Source organism: Egretta garzetta, unplaced genomic scaffold (assembly GCF_000687185.1).
Source record: "Egretta garzetta isolate BGI_Z169 unplaced genomic scaffold, ASM68718v1 scaffold628, whole genome shotgun sequence".
NCBI classification, from domain to species: Eukaryota; Metazoa; Chordata; class Aves; order Pelecaniformes; family Ardeidae; genus Egretta; species Egretta garzetta.
In genome coordinates, this window is record NW_009260535.1 from 166,356 (window position 1) to 187,293 (window position 20,938).

The 20,938-nt window shown below is 44.0% G+C and overlaps 1 protein-coding gene across 1 annotated transcript in view; it reads right to left on the reverse strand.

The window, feature by feature from the left end:
• PKHD1 (PKHD1 ciliary IPT domain containing fibrocystin/polyductin) overlaps positions 1-15,426 on the reverse strand; it is a gene marked incomplete at its 3' end in the record, with an annotated part of 174,009 nt that extends 158,583 nt beyond the window's left edge. Inside the window, exons 1-10 of the mRNA XM_009644601.1 lie at positions 15,375-15,426; positions 14,216-14,293; positions 12,103-12,247; positions 11,019-11,118; positions 7,680-7,737; positions 6,056-6,134; positions 3,758-3,832; positions 2,446-2,510; positions 1,400-1,439; positions 752-822 (exon numbers count right to left, since the gene is read on the reverse strand). Of these exons, the coding sequence (XP_009642896.1) occupies positions 752-822; positions 1,400-1,439; positions 2,446-2,510; positions 3,758-3,832; positions 6,056-6,134; positions 7,680-7,737; positions 11,019-11,118; positions 12,103-12,247; positions 14,216-14,293; positions 15,375-15,426 (763 nt within the window). The remainder of the gene's footprint in view (positions 1-751; positions 823-1,399; positions 1,440-2,445; positions 2,511-3,757; positions 3,833-6,055; positions 6,135-7,679; positions 7,738-11,018; positions 11,119-12,102; positions 12,248-14,215; positions 14,294-15,374) is intronic.
• Positions 15,427-20,938: the final 5,512 nt, after the last annotated feature.

Consider the following 20,938-nt stretch of genomic DNA (forward strand, 5'->3'; position numbering starts at 1 on the left):
CATCTTTTTCCTGCTGGTGGTCTGCCAATAGCCAACTCCATTTGGGGTTCATTTTACCATGCCTCAATTTGTAAATAAGGGCATAAAATCACCTTCCTTTACAAAATGATGGTAAATTATAGTTGAAACAAGCTGTATGCTATAAGCAATATATAAAATACAGTCATGTATTGGCTATGTTCTAAAAATAATGTTTGTTATCTCTTGAACCAAGCTTCTCAGCATTCATTACATTCATTTCAGGCCCTTGAAAGGTCAAAACTTAACAACAAAACTTGATGGGACCCTGCTGGGGACTCATGCAGGTGAACCAAGCGCTCATTCAGCTTTATGCAACCTCTGACTAAGGTCAAAGGCTGCCCAGTGCTCTGCAGTCCCTGATCCCCTACTTCTGCTTTGGCTGTTGGGCATATGACCTTGCTGAATCTTGGAGACTGTTTGCCCATGACCATAGTCTTCAGTGGGTGTTCAGGATTTCATTGTCTGCTGTCTACAACATAGCTGGAAATGTCTTGTGGAGGTTATGAATTTTAATGCACCTTAATCTGCAATTTTTTTAAAAAAAATTAAAATCAAATTTTTGATCTGCAGCTTTTTGTGGAGTCAAACCCATACCAGGGGAGTGGCACACCCAAACTGAGGACACAACAGGATTACATCCTTGGGAAGAGCAACAGTGTGAGATCTTTCCTTAGACCACACTGGGACTGCCAAGTGACAGTTCAGCTGGTGAGGTGGATCAGTGCAATACCTGAATGCGTTTGGTACAAGAAAAGCTCCTGTTTGGCACTGATGAGCCAAGCATCTTTGTGTACTGCTGACCTGCAAGAGAGAGAAAATGCCTGAGAGATCCTTGGCCATTTAAGTTAAAGCAGACCTTCTTTTGGCAGAGCTGGACGCTCACTCTCTGGAGGAACAGTGGAACATTTCTACAAGGACCAACACCGCCTTTCACCTGCACATCAAGGCATTGATTCAAGGGGCTCCATTACATGGCTGGAACTCCTTATTGGAAGTACTGTCCCATTGCAAGGTATGGTTTTGACACTGCCAAAACCCATTTTCACCTCCTTTTATGGCTAAATTCGTTCCCATTTGGATAAAGAGTTAAGAGATGTGAAAGGATTTTATTCAGCTAGGCCTAACAGATGACTGTAACAGATGACTTATGCTTTGGGGTATTAAAACCCCAAAGCAGAGATGCTTTGGGAGAGGAACATTCTCCCTTTTTCTCTCCCAGTGTGACAACAGTCTTCTCAAGACAGCAAACCCTCATTTCTAAGCAATGAAACATGAGATTCAGTAAAAATGCCATGCACTTATCCTGGACTCAAATGAAGCTGTGTCCCCATGCCATGCAAAACCACAGAAAAAGAGAGAAAAATATTCTTTTACTCACTTTCCTTTGTTAAACACCGAGAAGCTAACATTGTGGGACCCTGGAGGAGAGAAAAGTAATATGCTTTATGACAGAAATCTGGAGGGCTCCATGAAGAATGCATCCTACCAAACCTTGTTCAGGCGCCCTGGGCCTGATTCTCCTCTTCGTTATACTTTCCTTACAACAGTATAACTGTGGTGATTTCAGCAGTGTGTGCAGGAACTGAACCAAATATCAGCTTAGGGAGCTTAGAGCCTTAGATTGGAGGTAGACACTATACTGTAGATACATACAGTTATGTATCTGAACCTTCAAGCTGAATTTCAGGAGCAGGATTTGCTTGACCAAGCGTAAGTGCTTTGTGTCATCTTAGATACTGTGGATCCTATCTGACCTCACTTGCCATGCTAGGAAGGTGCAGACTTCCTTCAAGACCTCCATTATCTGACACCCCACTGGAGAGCTCTTAGATACCCCAAGATATCTCAAAAGCTCAGGCTACTGTATTGCGCCATCCGTGTCTACATGAGAGCTAGATATTAATTTCTGTTTTATATATTTAACTCTGATAAGCCTTCCCAAACTGGAAGCTTGCTGCTCAAAGCCTCCAAAACAGATAAGAAGCTTCTTCAGAGTGCTTGGAAGCAAGGAAAAATGAAAGGGACCCAACCTGCTGCCAGAGAGACCGTGAATAGAAGCGAGCACCCAATTTATTCCTCTGATAAAGCAGTAAAAGTCCATCACATACAAGAAGGATTAAAGTAAAAGTCGTAAACTGTGCAAAGACCCCAAATCACATTGTTGCTATCAGCAATGTCCACATCATGTCATGGTTTCACTTGAGCACTGCATTTTGTTTTCTCCAAAGCTGTGCAGAGGACATAAATCACAGCAGTGGCTCTGTTGAAGACTGGTAAGCCTTGATCTGAAGCAGGTTTTGTGGACTCAGCCCTCAGTCACATTCCAAAGTTTCAAGACAGAACAAACTTATGATTGACACCCCCCCTCTGCCCTCTGGAGTTGCGGGTAACAAAACCCCACGCTTTTTACCCCTTTTCACCAACCTATGTGGTTCCCTTCCACTCGACACTGCAGGGTCCCCAGTCCATCTTCTGCCCGAATAGGGTAACTGTGGAGACACAAAGGACTTTGCTGAGCCTTGGGAGCAAAAAGAGCAAAATACAGTGAGAATCATCTAACCAAGAAAAGATGTGGGCTTATACATCTAAGCTAGTCACACCCAGCATCCTTTAGAAACAAGGGAGAGAAATGGGCAAGATGGGAGAGGAACAATCCATCTTCCCACTGATGATCACAGCAGCTTGGGAGGATGCCTCCCAGCAACACACAGTGCTCCAGCTTGGCCTCTTTACCCTTGTTTCCAGAAGCTGATCCTGTTGGTGACCTTCAGAACCCCCATTTGAAATAAAAGCTGAGGGGAGAGAAGTCTGGGCACATGGTGAGGGTGAATAGGAGGACAAAAGTGTTTTCCCTCTACTTGCTGCTCTGCATGTTCCTAATCTGTAAGTAGGAGCTGGTAACAATTAAACCAGATACGTTGGCATTACATCAACCTTCTGGAGCCATGGAATGATGCAAGTTCCATCATCAACTCACGTTTCCATTTAAATCCTCCTCCTGGGACCCAGGAGAAAATTTACAGTGCAATAAGAGGGCCTTCTGAGGACCCTAGGAGTCTTAGCACTAACTTTGGCAGGAGCAGGCTTTTCCCCTGGTTCCCTGTAAAAGCAATCTCCCTTTTCCAGGGCTCACAGGCATTGTGAGAAGTGCATCATTCATAAAAGAAATGCTGCTGCAGAACCCCTGGCTTTTTCTGTAATTCAGAAGGGTGCAAGAGCCAGCAGTCTAAAGGGTGTCCTGCAACTTACAGAAGACAAAGATATGTTAATACCAATAAATGAACAGTGCCAGGGCCCAGGCACCAGAATCCATCTGCCTATGCTGTTAAGTTTTTAGAGCTCTACTTGCCTCGTCTGGGCTCGGGTCAGCTAATCCATCTTTCAGATTAATGACTATGTATGACTGAAGACAACGCATCGACCAGGGTCAGTAGGCAGCTTGGAAATGGTTACCCTGTTCTGGAGTCTAAAGAGTTTAGCAGATGTGGCCAGGGCATACATAGTATATCACTTCAGGGACAGAGAACAGCCCCTGGCCCTGCCTGGTTATGGTTACAGTAACAGGGAGCCAGCAGCCCTCACCCACCCCTGTCACAGACCACATGGTCAGCTCCCCATGGTCCCCCTCCATCTTAAGCCAAATCAGAAAACCTCTCCAAAAGCCAAGAAAATTTTTGTGCACAAGCTGTGCTGAGCCCTTGCACCAACACAAACCAAAGGCAAGTCAAGAACTGACATGTTTCCAGCTCGCCTGTCAGCAAAAGAGCAGAGACTGGTCCATCCATCTCCTTCCGCCACAAGGATAGCTGGTCTAGGCAAAAAAACAGAAAGGATGAGATACGATACAACAAAGTTTCATGAATGAAATCCTGATCCTGTTAAAATCAGCAGCAAATATTTTCAAATGGGACAGGAATTTCCCCTCACTTTTATCTAGCATTTATTCACCTCCTAGAAAATTGGACGACCCCTAATCTCTCATACCTTCAGCTGCAAAGTACATTCCCCAAATACCGCAGGAACTGCACCCCTGTAAAGTTTGTGGCAGGACCACCCCAGCTAGCTCTGAACAACCTGATGCCTCCTCTCTGTAGTGAAGGGTTGGTCATCTGAGCCCCAGGAGGACCATACTCACCCTTGCCTTCCAGAAGCAGCAGGCAGTGCAAGTAGAGCATCATGCTCGTACAGCCATGCTGCTTCAAGATGCAGCTCTTTAATTCACTAGGAGAAGACACCACAAACAACCTCTGCTAGGAATCATCCAAGCTCCTAATAGCAAATCCAAGCATTGCACCTTAAAGAACCAATATGGCAAGAGACAGCTTCCACAAGAGAGGAGAAATCAGATCACAGAATGGCAAGGGTTGGAAGGGACCTCGGGAGGTCATCTAGTCCAACCCTCCTGCTAAAGCAGCAATAAATTCACAATGATTAGCATAAGAAGCAAAGGGTGGCAATGATTCTTTGAAAATTAACAGGCAATTAAGGAAAATATGTAATTAAAACTTGTAATGCAAACATTTCGCTATGACCCATGCTTCAGAGTGTAGTTTTATGAGGTTTTATTAAAGAGTTTGCTTTTATTAATACAGCTTGCTGATATTGAGATGCCTTTCCTTGTAAGGATAAATAGAAAAAAACTCAGAGTTGCAAAATATTTGGTTCAGCATCAGTGGACAATTGCATCCCCTACAAAGCAAAGCAAAGGGTGCAGAAGACACCTGAAAATATAAAAACAGTTCTCTTTTTTTGCTCCAAATCCTGAACGGGTGTGACTGAGTGACAGACTGCTCTGGTCAAGTCCAAGTTCCCACCTGGTACATATTTACTAACACACTAAAAATGGGCAAAGTATTCATATGGAGCTACAATGCGAACCTGTCTGGTATGCTAAGATTTTGAGGTCATTTCCTCTTTGGTGCTCATGAGGTTAAGCTGTAAATGGGTAATCCAGCAGTGGAGCACGTCCAACCTGCAGTCAGACAGACCAGCCTTTCTTCCCACTGATCAAAGGTTTCGCAGATCCACTAGAGGCAGGTAAACCAGTAATGAATGTTGAACAAAGGATACTAATGTGCATCCAGTGAGCAAAAATGTAGGGCTGATAAAGGGGCGCAGCTGGTACGGCAGGAATCTGCACCGGACTTTCATTCACGCTAGCAGATAATTTAGTTACTTAGCAAGGGACATGTCCATTCAGCCTGAGAAGTAAAGTAAAACTTCTAACTATGGAGACCACACACCTTCCCTGGCTCCTGAAATGATTCCTAAAATGCCAGCACAGCAACTATAGATTGTCTTTAAAATACTCGCCTAGGCTTAGTTCTTCCTTGCCATTGACACGAGTACAAGGAAATGATAACTCAGTAATATCTGTGAACACTTCCATATGTATGGAAATACATTTGGCAGACAGCAGGTCCGTGTTCATGCTCATTTTGGATTTGCTGTGCTTAAGGAACTGCTGTCCTGAAGTAAATTTTTTAAATCTACCTGCCTCGTTCTGTTGCATGTAACCATAGAAGCAGCAGAAAATAAAAGTCAAACATTCCTTGAGAAGAAGGGACTGACCAGAGACGGTTTAAAGCAGTGAACAAAAAAGCCTTTTGTCTCAAAATACTTCTGCTTTGTCTTCTGGCTCACCAGAGCATCTGCTTCAAACTAATAGTTTTTCTAAAAATGCAAATGGAAGGGAAAATTTATTTAACTTTTAGATTCTGACATTATTTTAATTAGTTAAATTTTAATTTGCTAGCCAAAATAAAATCTACAGCAACCAGACGCAATTACAGTACAATTCACACTGAGCTGTGATTGACTGTGCTGCCAGTAAACAAACCAACTAGCTTAATGGACCAGTTGCAATTAGATTAACAAAGTTTGCTGGAGCCCAACTCATGAGCTGCAATAAACCACAAAGGAAGTAAATGGCAATTCTGGGCCAACTGGTTGCAATTTATTGCTGTCAAGGAGGCTGATGGAAGAAACACCAATTTACAGGGGCTGGGTCAGATAGCAGCCTATATATAATTACCCATCAATATAATCCACGTTGAAGTCCAGAGTCTCATATCTTCCAGCAATTGTCTTCCCATAGATCTCTATTAAATTTCCTGTTTACAAGGATTGAAGAAATTGAAGAGCATCTTTTAAAATCAGAGAATTTGTATTGGCAGGTTTTGTGAGCTGAACAAAAGAAATTCTCGGTCTTTGCAAATTTTGCAGAGTGGTACCCAACTGCCTGCACTGGTGTCTACTCTCAGCTTCTACCATAGTTCAAGGTGACTTGGCACTTAATTCACTTTTCCCAAAACGCATGTCTTTTTTTCCCCACAAAAGAAGTCCATGCCTGATTTTTGAGCAAATCTCCAGTACTGAGAAGACACTTCCCTCAACTCTTTTGTTAACTAAACCCCCATGTAGAACCTCATGAGCCAGCCAAGATGACACCATTTGTACACTAGACAGGATCAGGGTCTAAAGAAAGACCTCAGCATCTATGTGGCTGGTTGAATCACTCCCAACCCTCCCTTGACCATACTGGGTGACAGCTTGGCTCAGTTACCTGCACACAGATGTCTTAAACCATTTGATGCACCCTATCCTCCCACTGTGGCTCCAGAAGAGAATGAGTCTTCCTGGTCCTGTGCCATATCTACCTGCTCCACGCAGCTCCTTCATGCTCCAGGACATCTCAATTAACACTAGACACTTAGTGTCACTCATACGTTCTTCACTGATTACACCAGGAGGTCAAACATCCAGCTAACACACAGAAACCTCTTTACAGACACCCTAAAGCAAGGCATGAAAACCTGGAGCTGAACTGCACCTGAAAATAATTGGAAATGAGGGATAGACTTAAATTTAGAGCATCTATGTGCTCTAATCATCCAAGTACCTCTCTGCACTCTTGAGACACCAAAATGTTTTGATTAATCTTGACTTTAGAAAAATTTGAAATGCTGATTTCCAAAGAAGCCTGCAAATACAAACAGAATAGAAGTGTGGGGAGAAAGTCTTCCATACGCCAGTTAACTGTTCAGACCAAAACCAGTGACCAGCTTCTCATGAAATTTTAAAGTCTGATCTAAAGCCTCATTAACCAAAAGGTCTGTACAGCATTACAATATCATGACCTAACAGCAAATTCTTCTTAAAACTATTGCTAAATAAATAGGGCCAGATGAATCAAGAGTTGAGACTGATTAGACTTATCCATCTGCTCAGGCAGAGTTGGGCTGCAGAAGCTAAGTACAGAATAAATAATAATAATAATAATAATAATAATAATATCAACATCATCAATAATAATTCAAGACCAGGTTGGATGGGGCTCTGAGCAACCTGATCTGGTTAAAGGTGTCCCTGCTCCCTGCAGGTATGTTGGACTAGATGACCTCTAGGGGTCCCTTCCAACCCAAAATATTCTATGATTCTATCCGGCCCCTGTGCATTACCCACTTCTCTTGTACCCCGTGCTGCAGACTCTCTCCCCTTGTGCAAACGCATTTTCCTGTTCAGCATGAGCTTGGACATTAAGTTCTGGAGGTGCCCATTTTAATCCCCAGCAAGACAGATCCCTCATAAGGAGAAAGACAGTATGGAACATCAAATAATAATTAAAGTGGGCTCCAGCTTAAAGAAAGGTCCTGTACCTGGGATGCCAGATGGTGGACTAATTTGGCGAACCACAGGTGTCTGCACAGCAGAGAACTGCAAAGAGAAATTTGTAGTTAAATGGCAGTCGTTTTCACAGCAGCCCAATGAGATCTGATTACGCATTGCTCACAACACAGTTGGCAACCGCATTTCAGAGACTCACTTCAGGATTCGATCTTTGAAGTGGAGTCCTGCTCCGCGAAGGGAGCAAGGAGAATGTCCCCTTCTTGCCCCCCTCTGGACTCAGAGTATGGCTTATGGCTATTTCTGCATCCTCTTTGTGCCCAAACTGTCCACCCTGCCTTGAGTCAATTCCAGAAGATATGGTTTAACGCACTATAAAACTTCTAAACCATGCTTTATCTGAAGGCGAGACCTCCATTTTATCTGGCACCATTTTTCTTCCCAGTAATATACTCTTAAAAACTATTTCTACATCACAGAAGTGAAATACTTCAGCTAGCCTTTAGCAAGCTCGTTGAGTACCCTAAAGCAGAGTAGCAAAGAAAAGGCTTGCATTGGCCCATCTTAATGCACTATAATATATCAGAGGTGTCTTTGGGAAAGCCCTGCCTTGCCCTCTGAGGAAACAGCAAGGAAATACTAGAAATCTGCTATGGGCTTCTATTTTGACTTAAACAGAGTCCAAGAAGAAACAGAAAGATTGTGCTTTGAGGCAAGCCTCTCAGAAGATGGGGGACAGGGACTCTTTCCAAGTGGAGGGTCATCACCAGCCTCCCAAAGTAGCTGAGAGACAGGGATATCTGACCTGGCACATGCTTTGGCTTCATTTTCAATCAGTAGAACAGTCCTATTTCCCTTTTTCTACAGCTGACTGAATCCTGTGAGACTTTTTTTTAACCAAAACTACTCTAGAAACGTGTTGCTGATCCTGTGCAAATGGTGTTGTGTGGGGGAGCACTACTCATCAGCTGAGTGGCCTCTACACACTGTTAGCTCACATGGAACCAGTGTTTTCTGTAAATGTCCCTGTCTGGAAGATGGCAAACTCAACCGGACAAATAAATTTATAGCTTCGGCAGTGAAAAAGTACTGGAGCATCTGGATCCCAGTACTAAAGGAAATAAAAAGGCAGTCGAAACTCTTTGGATTTGTTAAAAAAATTCCTGCTCTGATTAAGGAGTTGTCTCCAGCACATTAGGTATTATCCAGTGCTGGGTTAGCTGAGTATCATCCTGTGACAAGCTGGTGGAGCTGAGACGGCGTAGCCTGGTGGGAACATACATGGACAGGCAATGAAACAGATCTGGATGCCTTGGGAAGGCCACAAGGAGAGTTATGGAGAGGGAAGGTGCGCTCTTGGACTATGGCCATATGAGTAAATAAAATAACTTGGAACCTGCCATTTGGCCCAGGGAACAGCATGGCTTATATCCATGTAGGGAAGGTCTTCCCCGACACCAAAAAGAAGGTGGCCTGATCCCCGCTGTCTAATGGGAGCAAATTTGCCATCACCCAAGGCAGAAAAACCTGCACCAAGGAGCTGGGTGATCGCAGGTAGTGCTGGAGACTGCATCCTGGCCCTGCCTCACTGACTAATACAGGCACAGCCTTGCATTTTGCTGGGAGATCTTGGCAAACCATGTCAGTTCTTTATTCCTCAGATATCTGCTTTGAAGAATAAGAGTATTGTCATCGTCTTTCCCCAGTGCCGCATTCTGCACTCTGGAAATGAAAATCATTATGTGAAAACCAAGGGTCAGATCCATCAAGGTATTTAGGCATCTTGGGCTTAAGGCACCTGGCTTGTTCAGATTTTATAAAATCTATTTGTCTCTCTGCTTTCTTAGGAGCTACAAATACCTCCTTAAATCTGGCCTGCAGTACTGCTAGCTGGCTAAATCCTGTTTCCATCTAAGTCATTAGCTGCTCGATTTCATTAACCTTACAGAAAAAGTACATTTCCCGTGTGTCCCCATTCCCCAAATGGCCCATTTCTCAGAGCCTTCTCTATACATCTCCATCTTCCCCACCTTCTTTGAGACCTCTCATGTCCTCACTTGCACTTACAGATGCTGCTGTCAGCCCAGTAGATAGCTTAAAAAACTCATTTGCAGAATCATATCAAGGACAGCAATGCATATGTTATTTTTTTTCCCAAGCTTTCCTTGAACCCCACTCCCTTTCAAAGCTCAGTCCTTGCCTTCCCTCTTCCTCATGGCCATGTTAAAAATGTAGCCACAAACTCCCTCCAGCGATGGCCACTTTTCAGAAGCAAAGGCAACACCATACCATACCCTAGGCTGGAGCTGATGCGGAGAAAGAAGCCAAAAACCACACAAAAACTAGGGCCCCTAGCTGACACAAGTCTTCCAAGCTGTTCAGACTTGTTGCTGCCTGCAGCAGGCTTTTTCAATCTACTGTGGAGGCAAAATTAATTTTTAATACACATAGCTCCCAGGTCCCAGTCCCAAAACAAAGAGACACATTGTGTTTTATTTAGCTTGGAATGTGCCTCATTAACAGCATCCCCTGGTGATTTTTCATCAACTCTCTAAGCTAGCTGAACCACCCAACGACTCTTCAGCTTTAATGTGCAATTTACTGAAAGCGCTGGGCTTTCTTGCTCGACACTCAAAAGTTAGAACAGAGGTGGGACGTGACTTCTGAAAACACCAGGCCTCATCCCGAAGCATGCAGCCATGGTTAAGGATTCTGCTCTGCAAGAGATCCTACCATCATCGTCATTAAGTGGTCTAATACCACCATACCCCACAACCTCCTGGGACAATGTGCTTTGACATTGGGAGTCAAAGGGAAAATGCTGGTCTAGAAGGGAGTAGCAAGCTCTCAAAATAACTGAGCCATAGATACGAAATCACAACTGAGGTTTGAGCTTTCCAAATCTTGCTCATCTTAGGTGTGGAGAGATGTCCTAGACCTGAAGAGATGTCCTTCCCTAGAACCAGCTGTGCCCATGGGAGGTATTCTTGCCCATGGTTACCTGTCAGCGCAGAATGTTAGCTCCCACCCTGCAGCTTGGAGGGTAACACCCGAAGCCAGCATAGGGTCTTCTGACACAATAGGGTCTTCTGACTGCGTGGCTTGAGTGCAGAGACAGATTAACCTGGACTCAGATTTTTGATTCAGAAAGACCTCTTCGGTCACCTAGCCTAGCCGGTTCCAGACTGCTGAGAACCTTGATGTTTTAAGGGACAGAAGGAACATCCTAACTTCTTGTCCTGACATGCAATCAGACATAGAGTATGAGACACGATATTTCAACATACTCTCTGTGATACTAAGGCTGAAGTTTGACTCCCTTCAATACCTTGAATTCTTTATCATCACTTCCATCCTTGCTTGGTGGTTACCTTGAAAGTACAGTTTTCTTTCTCCACCTCAGTCGAGTTGTTAATTACACGTCCTTTAAAGATGACCTCCACATAGTACAAACCCTCCTGGGATGAAGACCTAGGTGGAAGAAAATATGTTATATAATTTTTATACAGATTGGGTTTATTTTTTTAGGAAATGCCAGGTCCTTCACAGGGTCTCCATTCTTAGCAGGTCCACTGAGGCTTCAATAGAGGAAAAAAAAATTTATGCTGTGAACCCAAGCTTTACACATATAAACCCAAACTACAATTTAAAAGAAATGTGGAGGCACAGCAAGACATTACAGTTAAGAGCAGAAGGTGGTTGGACTATATCAGAACTCTGTTCGAATTGTACGTTAATGCAAAACACAGACATGCTCATTAGTGTTCATTAATACTAATGAATAATTGTTATTCATTAGTATTACAATAACCCAGGGCTGCCTGGATTTACAGGGCATCTTGATCCTGGATTGTAAATTAACACTGCATCCTTAATGCACAGTTTCTCAGCACAGCATTCAGCAGAATTAACTCTCAAATGAATCACAGCAGCAAGAGATGGAAGAGCCCCATTAGGGTCCCTCTTACAGCCTCTTGAGCCACCCTTAGTCTTCCAGTGAAACAATCTTCTTTAAAGTTATCACAGGCTGGGAGAAAGGGAGCTTAGGTTTCCCAGTTGGTGCTTGAAACCATATTTGTTTCTCATCCCACCCATAACTGCTCTCTATGATCTTGGACAGGTCAAAGACACCAGAAACTGGTTAAAAAAACCGAAAAACAACATTTTCTTGGGAGTATTGCATCTAAGAATTAGATGTCTGCAAACCTTTGAGGATCTGCGTCTAGCCTCTCCAAGAAACCTCACTCTGACTCTCGTGCTAGATAGCCTAATGCTTCATTAAGTTGAAGCAAGGATAAATGCAACACGGCTTAGGAGGTGCTGAGGTGCAGCCACTGTAGCAGGCGTAGGAATTTCTTAAATTCCCAAATTGTCTGTGCAGACACTGAAAGAAAATGAGGAACCTACCAGACAAATGGCAAGGTCTCACCCATACTATAGTGTCATAGATCATACCTTGTTCTGCATCTTATGGTGGGTAAGTCAAAATGCAGAGGAGAGACATCACAAGGCAACCTGGGCAGGTCTGGATTCACCAGGGACACCTCCAGCTGGGACATGCTGGCTGAAGACACACGTTCTAGCTGGTGGGATGTTGAGCCTAGGAAATCAAAGTCAACCAGAAGAGCTCTGTGAGGACAGGATCATTCACATTCAGTCACACGTGACAAATATTTTTGAATGTGCAGCCCAGCTTCTCTTTAGGAGTAATGGTCAGAGCCCTTAATCAGGCTTTTTTAAATCACATTTTTGTAATGTCATATTGTTGTGGTTTAACCCCAGCTGGCAACTAAGGACCACACAGCTGCTCACTCCCTGCCAATGGGATGGGGGAGAAAATCAGAAGGATAAAAGGGAAAAAACTCATGGGTTGAGATAAAAACAGTTTCATAATTAAAAAGAAAAATAATAATAAAAAAAAATAAGGAAAAGAGAAGAAAATAACAAAGGGAGTGGAAAATAAAACCCAAGAGAGACAAGCAATGCAAATTAAAACCATTGCTCACCACCAACCAACCGATGCCCAGCCAGTCCCTGAGCAGTGACCTCCCCACCAACCTCCCTCCCACTTTATTGCTGAGCGTGACGTCATATGGTATTGAATATCCCTGTGGTCAGCTGGGGGCAGCTGTCCTGGCTGTGTCCCCTCCCAGTTTCCTGTGCACCTCCAACCTACTCGATGGCGGGCAGAGCAAGAAGCAGAAAAGGCCAAATCCAAAGCAGAGCACCATACAAGCAACTATGAAGAAATTTAACTCTATCCTAGCCAAAACGAGGACACATATTAAAACCAAGTTCATCCCACCATGCAGTTGCACAGCTTTTTTTGCCTCTAATACAATAGTTGATCTCTCCCACATGTATTCTACTGCAGAGACTGACAGTTTTTAGGAGTTTGAATCACCTCAGCCATCTACACTGGAAAAACATACCATGCCCATAGATACTCAAAGCACCTGCAAAATTAGTATGATTTGACACGGTCTTTGCAATTGCTGATGTCTTGCGTAGTTTTGCTGACAGGACCTCAAGTTGGCCTGTGCTGTAAGGTGGATCTCCTTAGCCTGTTTCTTTGAAGTGAGCTGTCCAAAGGATCAAAGGCTTTTAATCTTCAGAAAGTCAAGTTTTATCTGAACATAAACCAGCATGCTTAAATTCTGTAGCATAATCAAATACAACCAGAAATGAAGAAGGCTTACAAACAACTCTCCCTTTGCTCACGATCTTCACGGGTGGTTCCCAGCCCACAGACTCACTTTAAATGACATCAGTGGTTTCTTGATTTGCAGAAAACTGCACCTTTCCTCCTGGTCCCAGGAAGGTTTTCCCCCTTCTCCCAAGGCCTGACTGTCTGCTGCCCCCCAGATAAAACCGCTCTGCTTGAATGGTGAGCTCCCAGCTGTGACTGACTCTGCTCAACACAGAGTGCTGTTGGGGAAACATCTCCCTTGAAGACCTGAGGTTCCTTTCTTCCATCCCTCCATTTCCTCATGTCTATGGGAACGCACAATATTCAGACAAACGAGACTTACACCATTCATCATAGTTATAAATGACAGTGTCAGAACTTGAGGAGCTAAACCGAACATACAATGGTCCCAGAAACCAACCCTCTTCCCAATAAATCAATATTCAGCACAGCTGAAAATCAGGCCCAGCTTTGTATAGTTTGTTTGGGGCCCAAATGAGCATGGCATATCAATTTCTGTGATTTTTGCTTGTATCTCATGCTTATCATTAATGTTCTTAAAGCTCCAGCACCAGAGGACCTGTGAAAAGAAGAGACTCTCAGCTTTCCTTCAAAAGAAGGGTGGCAGGGAAGAAATTTTTAGCCCTACAGGGTCTACAAAAATAAGGTAGAAATCTGACTTTGCTTGCTTAGAAAGAACTTAAAAACAAGAAACCATCACCAATTGCTTATGTTGCAATAATTTCAAGCCAATTTCATGGTATGGGTGCCACAGCCTATATATCTGTCACTTAGGGTTTGTCACTACAACCACAAATCTCAGAATGGAGTTGATTCTCTGTCCCTTTGACATGTGCATTATAAGAGTTTAATACTCACCATCCAGGGTAATAGTAATCCATGTTCCTCCAGCAACGCTACCCTCTCGGGGCTTAATGAGCAATCCTGTGGCTGTCACTGCAAAAACAACCCAGCAACATCAGGCTGAAGTGTAATGCGAGCATCTAAAATATCTCATTCAGTAGTTGTCTGACAGCTGTCCTCCTGTGATCCCACCCTTCATCTCATTTCTCCTTCTCAGGCATCCAAATTAGTTGTATTGCTTACCCTTTTTCCCCCAACCATCTCCCCTATGTAACAGTCCTGCTTCTCCTGTGGGCGGGTGATGCCTTCAGAACTTGATGAACCAAGCTACAGTCTGAGTCTCCTGTCCTCCTCAAGAATTAAAATTAAGACAATAAATCTCATTTTTATTCCTCCTACTCTCAAAGAAATGTTTTTGCCAGCTTCCATACATTCTCCCAAACTTAGTGCTGCCCACTGATTATATCTTCTTCTGGCTCCAAGACAGCCTGTCCAGCTCTTTCTTGGCAAAGTCCTTAGGAAAGAAACACAAGCTTAGAAAGGAACTATTGCCTTGTGAAATTAAGTCACCTGTAACTTCCTATAAAATGCCTTTCATAATGGCATCAAAACCTTAAATAATTTAGGATTTATTTTGGGGAGCCTCATCCACTGAAGCTAATAGAGATGAACCAATTGGCTGGCTTCTTTGTAGCCAGATATCAGCGTTTGCCAGAAGTCCTTTTACAGTGATAACCAGTTTCCTGTTTAACATTTCAGATTTCCAGCTTCTTAGCTGCGTGTGAATACAAAGTCACTGAACACCAGTATTGATCACTGAAGCCAAATATTGGACATACTTGCATCATGAACCCTTAATAACAACATGCAAGCAGTGATATGACTGTCACCAAATGAATGAAAACCAACAAGCATGAGATGAACCCAGGTAGAACTGGGAAAATTAACAATGAATCCAGAAATCTTCACTGACTATGGAAATGATGCCATGAAAAACCACTGATAAGGGTGGACAATGGCCAGCATGCTGCAGACAATATCCCATAATATTCAACATCTTTTAGAGATGCTTCTTCTCTCACTCACAGTCTGTCTGTATCCAACCCAGTGGCACTGGATTTTGCTGGTGGTGTATGACCAGTGTTGTTGAAGACAACACCTCTCTCTCACCCACCTGCAAAGAATATCAGCTCAGCACTCAGGAAGGATGGTCTCCAAAGGTTCATCTTGGACTTTGCATGGGGATTTCACAAGAGACTGGCTCCAGGATCATGGCTTGGGGCCTTAGCACCTTCCCAGTAACTTTGAAACAAGCCCCTTCTGTATTCTTTCTTCTCACTGCAGACCTGTGGGAGCAATGGTCTGTGTTACAGCAGATGAGATGGACTGCAATGTGGAGTCACAGAGAAAACACTGGTTCATCTCTCACACAGTATAAAGGATCAGTATACTGCAAACCATACTCTTTTTCCTTCCACCCTACATAGAACATGCGCCCCCTCAAGCAGATGACTTTCCAGCCAAGCTCAGGATGAGCTTTCCTCCACTGGGGCCATGTTTCATGAAGACTGACTTGGATTAAGTGGTAAGCACAAGTGAATTGGTGAAAGCAATTACAGGATTTAGAGCTGATGGCGTTACACTCTCCTAGCTCTGGGCTGCTTTGTGCAAAATGGATACATCTGTTACACCAAACTAAATCATGCCATGGTCATTCTCCAGCTCTGAAAGCCAATGACTTGACTAAGCTATTAGGCTCTCTAGCCTTCCACAGCTAGCTCCAAACTAGGAATGGCCCATGCTGGCTCGTGCAGATGTGCTTGGGAATTGCTTGGAAGAGCACTGGTAGACTTGATCACAACAGTGCTGGGAATTGTTCTAAGAATAGAAACATCTGAGGCCCTGTAGTCTGGGAAGTTCCTTGGTCTTACCTGCTATCATAGCCAGTCATATCACACATTCCCTTCATAAAGTCCGTGCCAGGAACTGTTTCAACATTTAAAAATATAGACCATCCACTTCACTGCCTTCATCCTGGGTTTTGTATTGGTACGTAAACAACCGTGTCTCAATTAATTTAGCCACATTTTAAATGGGCAAGAACCTCAAATTCTCACCAGTGAGCACAGAGACTGGGACACCCTTACCCAGAACAGCCCTTGGTTGTTAAAACTCAGTTCAGACCACAAAGGCCCCAGGCATAAACATAAAATCAAATGGCAAGAAGATAATTTAGTTTTGGTTTTATGCTCAGATCTAAAGGGCAAAAATCACAATCTCTGTATGAGGCACTGTATAATCTGCAATTCTCAAAGGGACAATCCATGTCCCCTACACAGAAGAGCAAAATGATGCAAAGACCCAGCCTTGTTCCACCCGTCAGTTGGTGAAAAAAGGACAATAACAGAGCTCAGCTTTCTTAAGGCCCAGTTCCCCTGCAGGATGATGGTACCAAGAGCTCATGTGTTCTTCCATGTAGTGGTCTTGCTCCATTCACTACGTACACTGCACTGATTCAAGCCCTCTTCTACATTGGTGAGTGTCTGACAGATCACCTGCGAAAGCCACAACAACTGTCTGCCTTGCTGGCTTCTGTAAATGTCCGTAAGACCCACCAAAATGAAGCCAACTGTGTTGATTAACAGCTACATTACAGAAAACAACACTGTTCAAAGAAAAAAAAAAAGGGTCTGGTTCTTTGCTACAGTGGTTTGGAACACATGATGATTTAAGTAATTTTTAAAAGGATTGACACATGCAGAGAAATGATCTCTGGTCTATAGGCACAAAGTGCTCTTGAACACTGATTGGAAGATGTGGTCAACTTGTGTCCAAGGGTGCTGGATATTGTTGGAACATTGCACGTTCCTTACTTAAGAGAAAGGGGAGGGAAGGGAATTTGATTCTCTGCTCCTGTTTCTTTCTGACCAGCCTTTGCCAGGTAACGCAGTAAGGGGTTTCAAGGCAGTTGGTGAAAGGTTGGAGAAGAGTTCTCCAAGCACTTAGGAACACCCAATACTTATCTGGTAATTGGTATATTTTTGATAGCAATATATTGACCTCATGGGAAAGGGGGGGAATGAATGGAGAACAGAAATAACTGCTCAGGACTGGGCAGCAAAGCCCAGTGATAATGGCAGAAGAGGACAAAATCTGGAATAAAGCCGCATCCATCCAATAAAAGCAGATGCGCAGAGCAAAACAACCGGTGTTGAAGACCCAACATCCACACTGCAAGCATTTGGGGATATTACACACAGCACTAGCTCTAGCGCTAGTCCTAAGGACTGAACATCCATTAATGGCTGGAGTGGGTTTTGGTGCATATCTGTGTTTGAATTTATCCAGAAGGATTGACATCTGTTCACTGAGACAGTCCTGTGGTGTGAAACAAACCACCTTAGCTGGTGATGAGAAGACTTGCTGCAGAAGTGCACTCCTGGTCTAAAATGAACACCAAAGGAGATACCGTGGAGCCTCTTAAAGCACCTCTCCCTCCCTTAGGAGCGGGGACTTTTTTGCGACATTAAAGCAGAACACAATGCATCCATAGAGGGTGTTTGAGAAACAAAGTCTGCTGGTTGGTCCTCCAGAAAAGGCAAACCTTACAGCAAAACTGGTAGTTTTCCACATGCTTCCTCCCCTATTGCTATTACCATAAATGAGGTTTTAGGATCAACCAAATATTATACGTCACGGTCATGAATTCTCAAAAAAAAAACCTCCTCAGAGCTGCTGGGTGAAAGCAGAGATACACAGGGCTGCACGGTGGAAGAAACGTGGGTTAGCACCCTACAAAAGATGCAACAGAAGAGCAACACTCTTGGAGGGGAGAGCTGGGCAGAAGCTTTAGTTAGCCCATAACTATGGCAAACACGCTGTCCCCATAAAGCCAACTTCTAAGCTTCTACTTCTTATTGTACCACCAGACTTACTGTAAACACTCTCCCTATGTTTCTTGCTCATTTTAACATAACTGCAATTTGTAGGGATCAGAGTCCAGAGCCCCGATGCATGTGAACCTTGTATTTCAAAACAGGTGCCTAAAAGATTATCCCAAGTTTACTCTTATTATTCTTATTAGGACTTTTTCTGGTATTAATTACCTTAATCAATTTGTTCTTCTTCCATTCCTCCAATAAGCAAAGTGCAGAGGCTCCGATATCAGCTCCATCCCTTTGATGCCAGCTCTACTGCAATTTTCAGTCTGAGGTCGTGTTCGGCACCCGGTTCAGTCCCTGGGTGGGTAACTGAGTCACAGCATGCTGGAACCCACCAGACTAGTTTCTCAAAAGGCTCAATGCCTGTCACAGACAGCTCAGAGCCGTCCATTGGGCATGCTTAATTATTAACCTAAGCTACTTGCTGCTATTAACTGTTTTGTTCCAGGTCTTTAATGACCATAACGGGAGTAACCTGGAATTGTTCTTCCATTGATATAGGACTAGATCCTCCAGCAGGAGGATAATGAATCCATTTTATCCTCCTCTTTGCACAGAACATGACAGAAAAACTGACTTGTTTCTTTATATGCTGATATCTAATCTGGGAGTGACTTTCACAGCAAGTAGACTTCAAGGCTTCCTTATATACTTTCAATTCAATTTTCCCATGACATTCCCAACAGTGTCTGCATTTCTGACCAAATTGCGTTCAGACTGCCTACCACATCTCAAGTACCTACACCCCTGCAGGTCCTTATACAGTCAGTGGTGGAAAAGAGTGAGGTGGCCTTATGTAATCATTCACCCCATGGAGAACCATGTGGCTCCATGGGCTGCAGGGAAGACCCAGTTCAACACACATCAGGTGCTGAATACCTCTGTGAGCATCACCCCTACTCCCACCTCTGCACCCATCTATTTGAAGCCCAAATGTTTTTTGATGGAGCCACCAGAAACATGATGGGTTGCTAAGCCCCTGCACTGGTATGGATGCCTTCATGGAAGTTTCCACTGAAATTCAGAGGAAGCTCTCAGGCACCGCAGCACAACCACAGCTTAATGAGTTACCATGCACCAGTCAAACAACAGCACTATGTATGCATGCTCTTACCTCATCCCCAAAGGGAGGTGAAACAGGCTTGCTTGTTCCTCCTCAGCCTCAATTCAGAGACACAGTGGCACAAAGTCATGGGCAATCAACCTTCGGGGAAGTTCTGGAGCTCTGCCCAGCTATGGAACCAGTTGTGTTTGGTTTATTCTTAGGCCAACCCCAATGCCTCAGCTGCATATAGCCAATGATTACAGGAATCCAACAAAAGTTAACCCTGTCCTGCTCAGGAGTCTATACTGTTTACTTATTAGCTGGAATTACGCTGGAAACATGGTCAGAAGAGCAAAACTGCGGGGGGAGGGGGAAGTATTGCCAAAGAAGAGACAGTTCAATGATAACTTGAACACAGCAAACAGAGCCAGATGTTGGTAAGAGGGTCTACTGACAGCCCCAAATGAGGGGATGAACCAGGCCCAGGGTCCCCCTGGGGAGCACCCCCAGGAGCAAGAGGAAACATGGCTGGAGGCTCAACTAAAACATGGGCCCATAATCCAGCAAGAAGGCAGAACTACAGATGGGACTGAAGACCAGCACTCCTACAGCATAGCTCAGGAAGGGACTATAGGCCCAAACTGGTGGTTAAATGGGGCCCCAACCCATGGGCAAGGTGTGGATGGTTGCCCCAGGTGAGGCTGATCAGGGCCATTAAGGCTTATTGCTGCCCTCAGGGCCCTGATATTTCTGCTCCTGACATAGTCACTCAAACTCTCTAGATCATAGTGAGCGAAAAAATGAGTTATCACCTCTATCATTCTGTATAGCATTTGGTAATCCAATCCCAAGGAAATGCTTTATATAGGAAATTCTCAACCAAATGTCCTAGGTTCACAGATCCAGAGGATTTGACAGGGTTGAGGGGTTTGTTCTTTGCAAAAAGAAGGTAAGACACTGCATAGGGAACCATCTCTCTGAAGGAGTTGAAATGTGAAAAGAAAGAGGGAAGCTGGTGAAAAACATTGTCCTGCATGACCAGAAACAGAGACCCGTAATTCAGACCAGGAGAGGAATGGTCGACTCACACAGGGGTCTTGTTATATGAAGTGTAAATACTCTCCCACTACAAGCTGGTGACCATGTTTAGGTATGATTTTCCACCAAACAGGAAAGCAGTATGGTTTGATGAGTAAGTGCACATTTCTGTATGCATGCAAGAAATTTTTTTTTTCTACTGAGGGAAAGTTCTGCTCAAAAACATCGCCCCAGGCCATCTGGTTTTGTTTGTTTGCAGTTATTCATTTGGAGGTTGCAGATTTTAGGTGTATGAGTAGAAATAGCCTTATGGACAGGCTCAGCTTTGGGAATCTGAGAAACAGATTCCCGAGTTGCAACCAGAAAGTACGTAGAGAAAAGCAGGTGTGAGCAGCAGTTCTTCGTCACTAGGTGGAAGTATGGAGCCATTGAAGACCTCTCTACCACCTTAAACACAACTGAAGGCCAGCCAAGCTGTCACTGTGCTGTCCGACACATCCAGGACAGGCTTCTGTTAACCCCCTGCACTTGAGGGAAAGGCCACGATCCAGCAGACAGCACAGGAAAAGGAGATGTGGGACCTATTCCCACTTCTTTCACTCTCTAACACATGATTTGGGCCAAACAGCTTCATCTTCAAGTCACCCATGTGTAAAATGGGGATGGGGTGTGCTGCCCATGAGGCCTTTCGCAGGGCAGGTGGTCTCCAAGGGT